At 40.5% G+C, this 11,355-nt stretch overlaps 2 protein-coding genes across 4 annotated transcripts in view; both read left to right on the forward strand.

The window, feature by feature from the left end:
* Positions 1-434: 434 nt before the first annotated feature.
* Positions 435-10,633, forward strand: paxbp1 (PAX3 and PAX7 binding protein 1). Its single transcript, XM_085175215.1, has 18 exons — positions 435-924; positions 1,163-1,285; positions 1,611-1,817; positions 2,119-2,340; positions 2,451-2,551; positions 4,051-4,274; positions 4,537-4,726; positions 5,651-5,774; positions 6,423-6,525; positions 6,789-6,904; positions 7,442-7,641; positions 7,742-7,889; positions 7,988-8,109; positions 8,230-8,306; positions 8,418-8,484; positions 8,741-8,887; positions 9,598-9,752; positions 9,976-10,633. The coding sequence occupies exons 1-18, from the start codon at positions 627-629 to the stop codon at positions 10,094-10,096; spliced, it is 2,745 nt and encodes a 914-aa protein (XP_085031341.1). The 5' UTR covers positions 435-626; the 3' UTR covers positions 10,097-10,633.
* A 105-nt stretch (positions 10,634-10,738) lies between these two features.
* slc7a1a (solute carrier family 7 member 1a) overlaps positions 10,739-11,355 on the forward strand; it is a 34,071-nt gene continuing 33,454 nt past the window's right edge. For all 3 annotated transcript variants that reach the window (XM_085175220.1, XM_085175219.1, XM_085175223.1), the window contains exon 1: positions 10,739-11,200. The gene's annotated coding sequence lies outside the window, so the exon portion shown is untranslated. The remainder of the gene's footprint in view (positions 11,201-11,355) is intronic.

The raw sequence follows: 11,355 nt of genomic DNA on the forward strand, positions 1-11,355 counted from the left end.
GACAATTCAATAATCGCTGGATATTAGTGGGGACACGTCCCCTCCGTCCATGCCAAATCTACGCCCATGCAGTACAGCAATTTGTTAAATTAAACAGACTGTTTGAAATTGGACACTGTGTCATTTGACGCAGGCACATAAAAGTCGGCTAGGTTGCCCAGTTTTATAGCTGGACAAGAATCACAAGAAATCATAATAAATAAAAATTAAACAGTTTTTTAAATTATTATTACATATTATTATTATTATAAATATAATTATTTGCCTCGTTCTTTGTCAGAATTACACATAACTACTGGAAAAGCCTAAAAGAGCCGCATGCTGTTCAGGACGCGGGACAATAGCTAGTTAAAACTACAAAGGAGGCAGTATTTCAAAAGTCCTTTCAGTGGCGAAAGGACAATAACTCCCGAGAAACACCGAAGAAGAATCGGTTGCCTGACAGCGAAACAGCCAATCACAGCCGAGGAAAGACAGCCGTCTAGCACCGCGGCATCCACTGCACATCTCTCTGAAAGAAAATGGCTGACCTGGTGTGTGGTTATGACATCTTTCGGCTCGAGTTACATTTTTAAGATGAACCGTGTTTGCACGTGCACTGTTGCATTTAGCGGGTAAATAAAAAAATGTTTAAAAAGGCGAAAAGAGCTAACTTTAGACGTCGGAATGAGTCCGACGAGGATGAGCAGGAGGAGAGTCAACAGCCGCAGCTGGCGCCGACAATGTTTGGGCCTACCGAAATCCCATTTATGGAGACTTCCAACAGCAACGCTACCGGAGTGCTCAGCACTACAGAGAGCTGTCATAGTAACGGCCTTCAGGCTAACAGCGTTAGAGCCGTCAAGAAGGAAAAGAAGGTCAAAGATACGACTGCCGTGCCAGGACCCACGAAGGCCAGTTTGCTGAGCTTCGTCGATGAAGAAGGTAACTTTGGTAGCCAAACCGATGCTAAGCTAGCTAGCTTGTTCACATTAGCCGGAGAAAGCGTGGTAGTTTTAAGTATGATCGTTATCAAACAGTTTCTGCATATTCTGCGCAAACTACACTTCTACTCCAGGCACTGTAGAGGGAAGAAAGTTATTGACCACCAAGCTAACATGCAAGTTGTGCATGGTTAATTGGACTCATTATTAACTTTGTGCTACAACTTGTTTGTAAACAGACGGCTCAGAGGTGTTCCGAGTGAAGAAATCCAATCACAGCAAAAAGATTGTGAAACAACTCAAGAAAGAATACAAGGAGGACTTGGAGAGGTCTGGATCTACCAAACAGGATGTCAAATCAGGTGTGTTAGCCTACTGTCAATGCCATGCGTTATGTGCTGTCATGTGAACCATGAAATATTATATTTACTACTTATCTATATATTAGCGCCCAACTATGAAATAAGGTGAAGCCTAATTAAGCAGTAGAACTATATTCTTTTTAACTGTGACATTAAATTACGTTAGCAAATACTTCCAATGTTTCAGCTAATTAATTGTCAGAGGCCCCCACCTTCTTTAACCATAGTAGTTGTGTTGTCAGCCACATCTGACAGTCTGTGCCATAAATGTTTTCACTCAACTTGATGCATCTTTCACTGCATTCCTGTTTTTTGTTTTTCCTAGATGCTCCAAGTCAGCCTGCAGTTAAAGAGGAAGTTATTAGCAGAGCAAGTAGTGAACAGGGAGAGGAAGAAATGGAGGTGGAGAGTGCTGATGAACAGGAGGAGGATGCAAGGAGTCAAAGTGGTCAGACAAACAGTCAAGTGTCCAGAAGCAACAGCACAGGAGCAACATTCAACACACTTTCTACACTTGGCAGCTTGAGACCAGGTATATACGACACACACTTCCACCACAGTACCTATCTGAAAGGACTGTCATCACAGGAGCACTTTTATGACAGTTTATTGGCATTGTAATAGCTGTGGAGTTTTTCTGTGTGTTATGTAACAAGGAATATCAGTGTCTTTGGTTTTGATATCTTGAGAACAGGTGCAGCGTTTTACATCTACTACTCTGCTGTGTTAGTTTAACTGCATTAGTACTATGCCCCAAACACACAAGCTGTATTGGTTGTTGTTTGCACAGCATCACAAGAAGTTAGATGAAGACTTTTCTGACTTTATTCCAGGGGAGATTCCGGATGCAGCATTTATCCATGCTGCCAGAAAACGCCGGCAGCTTGCTAGAGAGCTGGGAGGTGATGCTCCTCTGGTTGAAACAGAGACGCCCAAGAAACGTCTGGTACGAGAAGACCAAGATGCCAGCGATGACGAAGATGAGGAAGAGAAAAGGATCCGCTTCAGCGGTGTCAGGAATAAAAGCCAGAGACAAAAGATAGCCGAGGAGATTGGTACTCTATTCAACTTCCCTGCTTGCTGTCTACTGACTACTATTCTAAATCGGATTTGTTTGTTTTTTTTAACTTTATTAAAAATGCATGTGTCTTTCATATGTGTACAGGTATTGAGGGTAGTGATGATGAAGCATTGGATACCGGACAGGATGAGGAGGTGAGCCGCTGGGAGCAGGAGCAAATTAGGAAAGGAATCAGCATACCCCAGGTAAGATGTACTGAATCTCTGGACAGAGAGATATAATAAAAATATTCTCCTTTCAGGTGTGACTGTTGACAGTGAATGATGTTTGTGTTTTTACTTGCTGTTTGATTCTGTCCTGCCATTGTATTGTTTACTAAAAAACTGGGGCTTTCCCTTAATCAGAGTTTTTCTGTTTTTCAATTAAGTAGAGCAATTTGAGTATTTGTTCTTCCATATGAATATATTGGAACAATGTCTTTAGATGGTGTGTAAGAGCATCTATCTCAATCAGTATTTAGGTAATTTGGTGGTGACCTTTAGCTTGCACTGGAGCAGTTTGGTCGAGTGTGAAGCGGCTGGAATGAGAATCGGCACCTCCAAGCCTGAGACCACAGTTCTCAATCGGAAAAGGATGGAGTGATCACTCCAGGTCAGGGACGAGGTCTTGTTCACGAGTGAACAGAGAGTGGAGGGAGAGATCGATAGATGAATTGGAGCAGCATCCACAGTGATGCAGATGCTCCACCAATCTTTTGTAGTCATGAAGCTGGCTATTTACTAATCACTATCTGTCTAGCCTCACTTGTTAGTCATAGAAGCAGAATGGGTTCCCAGATGGCTGAATTTTCTCTTAGAGAGCGCGTGAAGATCAGTCGTTCAAAAGGGACTCAGAGTAGAGCTGCTGCTCTTTTACAAATATAAAGGAGTAAGTTAGGGGGTTCAGCCCAGCCCAGGGGCAGACCCAGAACATGGGTGATTTAGTCCAACTGGATGAGTTGGATAAGGTGGCCAGGGTAAGGGATTTCAGGACATTGGTACTCAGACTGCCACCACACAACCCAAACCCTTTGCTTTCACTTTGGCATTGTGAAGTAAAATATAGTGTTTCACAACATTCATTATACCTGCTTAATGGATGTGAATTTGTTACTCACAATGTTTAGTGGACACACATTTTGGTCAAATGGAATGCAATTGTGTTGGTGATTTCAGTGCATCTTTGTGAGCTGGAAGCAACTTGAATAAGTTGTGTTGCTTTACGAGGCAGACACACCTTTACAGAACTCTTTGCATATGATTTCTTCTTGGTTAACGTCACTCAATTCAAAGCATTTGAATTGAGTGACGCATTTCCAAACGATGCGTAATGATCGGGCACAAGCTCTTCACTGTGTCTGACTTTTGCTGTACATCAGTCTTTTAAAGTTGTTCCTCATCCAAGCTAGTATAGGAAACTACATGGTACAGGGAACAGCTGTGTTAAGCATATGCAATGTTTAGGAAAGGCTTGATTTGCCTTTGCATTTTATAGTGCAGCATGCATTTTCAATATCGCTTGATCATGTTTAATTAATTGTGGGAAGCCAAAATCATGATTGAAATTAAAATTTGATCCATTGTGCCACCCTAATATATTGAATAGTTTATGGGGTTGAAAATTTGTGCTTTAATCGTTAGTTGGAGCAATGCTGTTATTTTTAGTAGCTGAAGTGTTTTGTGTTTTCTGTGTTCCTAATGAATAGGTCCAAAGCAGTCAGCCAGAAGACAGCACAGTCTACTACCAGAACAGCTATGAGAGCCAGCCGTATGGCTCTTCCTACAGCATGCCTTACACCTACAGTACAGTGGCTCCACAGACTGCCAAACCGACTGGACAAGCTGACAATGGTTCTGTTCACTACGGGGCCCCTCTTAATGATCTAATCCCGGTATCCATTGATCTGGTAAAGAAACGCCTGCAGGATAGGTAGGTCCAGTAGAAAACTGCACCAACGTCTGTTTTCAGTCCTCAGCTCGGCTGCTGCCATCTCTGTTTGCTGTGGTCCTGATGACCGAGACACACAGTCCACAGATCTAAGGACCAGAGAGGCAAAAATGTTGCCTCTCTAGTTGCTGTTTATCATTGTTGGTGTACTTCAAACTTTTCTATCTGCAGAGCTTGTAATTAAGATGACACTAGCTTTACAACCATCTAATTCATTCTGTCCTTGTATGTCATGTGTCTACAGGCTCAGCCAAATGCACGCAGGCCACAATGGAAATGTCGACCGCTACAAACAGATCAATGATGACCTAGCTGCTTCTGAGCGTACCATACAGCAGCTGGAGGACTCATCCAATGACAATGCAGAGCAATATAAGTTCTTGCAAGAGATGCGAGGGTATGTTGGAGACTTGCTTGAGTGTTTCAGTGAAAAGGTAAGGGAGAATTCGCCTGCAGTCTCATTAGCTGTATGCTGTTTTGTGTCTGTGTTATCTCCACGTAATGTGGATTTCCAAGGGATACAGTCTATCGAAATGCTGTCTTTTGAGGATTAATTGTAATTATACTTATTTTTTTTAAACTGTTGAATAATTACGGCTAGTTAACAGTGCTAACAAGCAAATGTGACAGTACATATATGTTGCTTGAAGCACACTTCAGGTATTTCTCAGTTTCTTCAAAACTGCTCTCATTAATTAAAAATATATTTATGAATATATAAATATACCTGTTCAGGTTGTTTAACATTATCAGCTGTTTAAACAGAAATAATATATACTAGTTTTTGTTCAGATTTGTCCAGATTGGTAAAAGATACTATGTCTTTTACACAAACTATATATTTTGTATATATATAAAAGAGCTACTTCTGAATGCATGTCTTCACAGAATAATTTAGTTTTGGTCTTACAGTAACTATATGGAATGATGGAAGAACTGGCCTTCCCACCACCATTATGTTTCCTCAACTAATCTGTGCTCCAAATGGGACACTAACCTTCCATTGTCAGCATGAATTAATGTGGAGTGCTTTCATACAGTATATACACGTCTGGATCATGATATTGTTTATGTTGGGTAGAAATGATGAACTTCACTATATTTTCTATACAAATAATCTAAGTTGACCCTTAACTTTGTCACTTTTCAGTGTTTAAACTAAGTAAGTCCACTAAGTTCAGGCTTTCCTTCAGAGAGCCTCCCCCAGAATAGCACATTTTCACCCAACACCAGCAATATTTTGGTTCCAGTATTATACTGTCCATCCCACTTCTTTTATCCCTTCAGCAAGACATCCCTGTGACTCGGAGTCCCACTTTTGCTGGGTCAGAGGTCACAGAAGGCATCATATTTTTCAGGTGCCTGCTGTCCTGGAGCTGGAGGCTGCCATGCACCAGTTACTAAGGCAACGGGCCACGCGACTTGTCCAGAGACGACAGGATGATATTAAAGATGAATCGTCGGAGTTTGCAAGCCTTTCAAGTCAGTCCATCTTGAAGGTTTTTATGATTTATTTGAACGGCCTCATTAGCTCTCTGTATGTGCGTGTTATGTCTGCGAGTGTCTGCGGTTCACGCTGTTGTATCGCATCACATTTCTCTCACAAATACGATTAAAGCTAAGTGATGCGTGTTGTCGAGTGGATGAGCATGTACGTTTATGGAAAAAGCTTTGTTGAGGGAGCTGTTTCGGCTGTCCTTTAATGGCCGAATCTGAAAGTCAGCTGGGTGTTTGTAACTCAGCTCAAGTAAAGATGACTGTGTAAAGATGGCATTTAAAAAAACAAATTAAGTGATATGTCATCTGTCACGTTGACTGTGCCATAAGTGAAGTTCCAGCCTGGTAAGTAATTGACACCAAAAAGTGATTGATCAAAACATTGTTTGGATTTAATATGTTTTATTGCCAGTGGTGCCCAGTAGATAGGAAGGCTAGGGCAATATCTTCACCTGCTTGATAAATTTCAAACAGATTTTGATCTGATCGTCTAATTTATTTTTAAGCCTTAATTAAACTTTCTTATTTGAGTACCCATGTTTTAGTTTGGAATTAGTCATCAGAATAAGAATGAGGCTATGGGTTGGCTTAGCTTCTCATTACTGGCTCTAACATTACTCCTGTCTCTTGCAGATAAAGCTGTCATGGCTCCTAATCTAGACTCATTTGGCCGAGATCGCGCAGCATACCAAGAGCACAGTCGTCAGAGGAGGATAGCTGAAAGAGAAGCACGAAGGTACCAAGTGTGCTTGTTCTCACATTCCTCTCCCTGTGGAAATGCTGTATTGTGCTGTACTTTTGGCCACAAATGTGAAACCAATTACAGTTACACAGAAACAAATAATGTGAATCCAGCTATAGATTTGTAAAACAAAGGTTTTCTGTGCATCAGTTTTTAAGTCTTGACCATGAGAGTGTCACCTTAGTGCCAAGTTGGTAAAGGGCAATTTCTGCTCATGTTTTTAATTTGGCTTCCTTTGTATTCGTGGATGGATACAGGACACGTCGACGACAAGCCAGAGAGCAGAATGGAAAGAGGGCAGAACATAAAGAAGGCTTATCATCTGATGACGAGGAGACTTCTACTGACATCACCAGCTTCAACATGGAGAGAGGTATGTTCCTGTATTTAAAAAAAGAAAACAAAGAAATACATTAAAAAGTAAATGTATATTGTATGCAGTGCTCAACAACGTTAACTAAAAAAAAATAAAAGAGATCTGTCAATCTTGTTTAAATTTAACAAACTGAATTCAATGAATTTCTCTGAAATAAGTCAAATTATTTGAATATAACATTCAACAAGAAAACAAATAGTTTTCTGTTTAGGAATATAAGTTAAAAAAAACTGCACCAAAGGTGTGCATTAATATTTTTCCTGCCTTTTTTGGTAAACAAAGAGTAAATTTGAAAAACAGTAGTTATATTTTTGCATTGAAAGTATTGTTTTGATTAAAGAGCCTGTGCACACTGGTTACAGAAACCTAAAAATGATCTAGGTAATTATCAATACTGTTAATTTAGGGCAGCTGTGGCATTTACCTTACATTGGTTGTTAGTCTAATAAATGTATTACGTACCATACATATAAGATTGAACTGATATTGAAGATAATTTTTTAAAATCTGATGTGATCTCTTTGTGCTACCCAGATCGTATAATAAGGGAAAGTAAGAAGGTATTTGAGGATGTTGTGGAGGACTTTCATTCTCTTGACTACATCAAATCCCACTTTGAAGTGTGGAGGAAGGAGTATGCCAACACCTACAGAGATGCTTACATAGGCCTCTGTCTGCCCAAGCTCTTTAACCCCTTAGTCCGTCTGCAGCTGATTACATGGAACCCTCTCGAGGTAGGGCATGGGTGTATTATCAGTGTAACCAGTTCCTTTTTGAAAGGAAATTGGATGAGGAATGGTGATGGAATCTTTTTTTTCTCTATTTACTGTGCAGGCGCAGTGTGCAAATTTTGAGTACATGCTCTGGTTTGAGTCGCTGCTGTTTTACGGCTTTGAAGAGAACAGCACGTTACAAAAAGGAGATGGCGACATCGGCTTGCTGCCTGCTATAGTGGAAAAGGTCATCCTCTCCAAACTGTCAGGTTCGAGGCATAGCATGCTCAGAGATGTCCTTGGCTTGCAAGCCTGTAGAAAATTTCTCCTACTATATGCATTTCTCTCTACTTTGTGTATGTGGCAGTGTTGGCAGAACAGGTGTGGGACCCACTTTCCAGCAGTCAAACAACCAGGTTTGTGAGCTTCATTCACAGACTGCTAAAAGGCTATCCCACTGTGCTGCACGGGGACAACCGATACACACAGGTACTCCCCACCCTCATCTTTTTCCTCAAAATACATTGGCTGTTAGATTACCTGATCTTTTTAGAAGAACTGCTGTCATTACCTTGATTCCCCCCCCCCCCCCCCCCCCCCTTCTTTTAGGAGCTATTGAAAACAATAGTCTTACGGACCAGGAGGACTCTGGATGAAGATGTCTTTCTTCCACTGTACCCCAAGAAGTATGTTCTTATTAATAACAATATTAACATTTGGATTCCACTTAGAATTTTTTCTATATTTACAATAAGCACTTAAAACTGCTTAAAGCAATCTCTCTTGCTTTTATTCAGCATCCTGGAGAACAAGAACAGTGGTCCCTACTTATTCTATCAGAGGCAGTTCTGGTCCTGTGTGAAGGTACGTGTGCAAATGTGTGTTCTTTTTGTTTTGTTTTTGTGTGTGTGTGTCTTTAAATTACTTCCTCCAGTCAGTTGCTTAACTGATAGCATCACATGAATAGCTTGCCTGATTGTTGGAGATTACACAATGAGATCTGTATAACTTGAAAAGCAGCTGCAGCGGGCTGATAATCAAAGTATCTTCACACTGATATTATGTACTTTTGTGTTGCTGCCTTTGAGTCCAGTCTAACTCTTCTCTCCTTCATGCTTAGCTGCTGGGCAACATCCTGCAGTGGGACGGTATCTTATCCATGTCCTCTCTGAAAGACTTGGCCTTGGACAGCACTCTCAACCGATATATCCTCTCTGCACTGCAGACCACGGATACATGGGAGGAAAATATTCAGAAGTGCCAAAAGGTAGATAAAATGTAATCACTTAGTAGGGGTGGATTTCATTCGATAGATAAATCAGATTAAACTGAGCATTGCAGATTTCTTTTACTTAACAAAACATCCTTCCATCCATCATGAACGGATATTATGTGTGAGAACATTGTACCGATATCACTACGTCTGTCTAGGTTCTCAGTCATCACTACTTCACTTGTTTTTGAGAAAAACTGAATTTATAACTTTTCTCTGACCGTAGTTTTACTTGTGATATCTAGTTTTAAATATATAATAATATAAGAATTAGTGACACAAATCCTTTGGTCCTACCTATTAAATTTAGTTTAAAATGATATATTTTACAAACTGTAAAAATTACTGCTCACAAACTGTAAGGCAGTAATTTTAGTTTGTTCATGTGACAAACTGTGTGATACATAATTTTTTTTCCCCACCTTGCATACTCGTTATTTACAACCATGTAAAATACAATAAGATTTGTTGGCTGAGATCATTCTGGTAAAGAGTGCATGCACAGACAAAATATTTTGAAGGAGGGGTCTGTTGTACCTGTTTATGACTACATGGTCAGTTGCCATTTTTAAGTCACATGATTATTAAAAACTGGCCCTTCTGCTGGGGTGTTAGATGTTAGTTGGTTATCTTTTTACCATTAGTGACTCGCTGAACATGATAACACAAAGCTATTGTTTAATTCGTTCTCGTGTGCTTCTCAGGTGGTGGAGTGCTTCCCATCGCACTGGTTTTCTGGATTGAAGGGCCAGCAGACGTTGCCTCAGTTGGAGCCATTCTGTCGCTACCTCACCCACCTGGCCAACTCAATCCACCGCAGCGCACTGGTCGGGTCTGATATTGAGCGGCGCACTTCAAAGTAAGGACCTCTACATGGCTTTGTATATACAACTTGGGGCCTTGAATTTACTAATAGCTATATCTGCAAGAATGGTATTGAATGTGCTTTAGGAACAATTGCATTGTCAGTGTTGTTTTATCATATTAACTCTTCCTTTTTCACAATGAGTGCTTTTAAGCTGTGTTGTGATGAGTATTTTTTGTAGTGCTCATAGTGCATGTCGTGTCATGTCTTACAACAGGGAGCAGGTCAAGGATGTTGTGAAGATGTTGGGCCAAATGAATGCCCTGGACCACATCATAGCTGTGGCAGCAGAGCATGGGATTAAAGACATCAAACCACTTTTAGAAGTCAAATCATAGAGGAGAAGCAACTTTCCATCCGGATTACAGATCACTAAATGGGATTCCCAGAGAAAGGGATGTGTCACCCAGCTTAATAACTCAACAACTGAGACCATGACTGAAAAAAAAGATCTTGTAAATATTGTAAATATTGTATAGAAAGGTGTGTTTATACTGATGCTGAAATTAGGCCTTGTATTGTCAGCTCAAAGAGACTGCTCACTGCTGGCAATATTTTAAATGTGTAGAAGTTCTTGACATGGATTATTTTTTGAGACTCTGATCCCTGAATGAACACTATTCACTCCGTACAGCAGACTCATCTTTGCCATACGAGCTAAAAGGTCAGATGCACGCAGGCAAAGAATGGTATCCAACTTTTGTTTCCTAACAGTCCAGATGTGATCTTTCTGTGATCCCTGCTTCATCCTGTTAGTATTCCTCACACCTCTCTGTTTAAATGCTCTTTAAGAATCTGAGGGCTTTGTTTTCAGCTTTGCAAGAATTCTGTTTTAGTAGTTTATTTGCCTGTGAATAAAATGAACATTTGAATGATTCTGTCTTGCTGCCATTAAGCAACAACTGTCCCTCACAATGTCATGTTTTATGTAAGTATTATGATCATAAAGGAACAATCCAAACTTACACCCAGTGTTCTTCACCATAGGGTTTTTAGAACTACAATATCTCTTTAAACTTGGGGGGAAATGAGTATCACTGATTTATTTAAAATGATAACATGGAAAACAACGTTTTCAAAAAATTACAAACTGCCAGTTTCTACACTTTTGGCAGCTCTGTTTATGTGAAATGATACTTTGTTACTGACTTCAGCCAGCTGCCACATGTGGGATTTGGTGTCATCCAGTGCGATTTCAGCCAGGAGGCGATTGCGCAATAGTAAAGAGCGGGTGGGACAAGCTGTTTTTGCCTTTCTATCCCCTCCTCTAGCTCAACTACCTAAACATAGCCGCTCAAGACCTAAATATATCTTTTCTACATTTAAAGACGAGACTTTTCTGACCAGCGTCGTGTGAGACAAGAGTTTGGGGCTTCTACAGCTTCCTCTTCTCGGGCCTCCCGGGGAAACTGTAAATACCTCTCCTCCTTATGCCCGTTAAGGTAAAGTACTGCTTACAATAGCTACGTAGCGACTGCATGAAAGTGATCGGGCACTTAACACTACTGTATAGCAGGCTTGACTGCTGTCCAAGTTAGTGTTAGGGATCTTTAAGGAAACGCATTTTCCTGTTTACATTTGAGTAAAGCGAATAGGG

This window comes from Neolamprologus multifasciatus, chromosome 10 (genome assembly GCF_963576455.1).
Source record: "Neolamprologus multifasciatus chromosome 10, fNeoMul1.2, whole genome shotgun sequence".
In the NCBI taxonomy this organism is placed as follows: Eukaryota; Metazoa; Chordata; class Actinopteri; order Cichliformes; family Cichlidae; genus Neolamprologus; species Neolamprologus multifasciatus.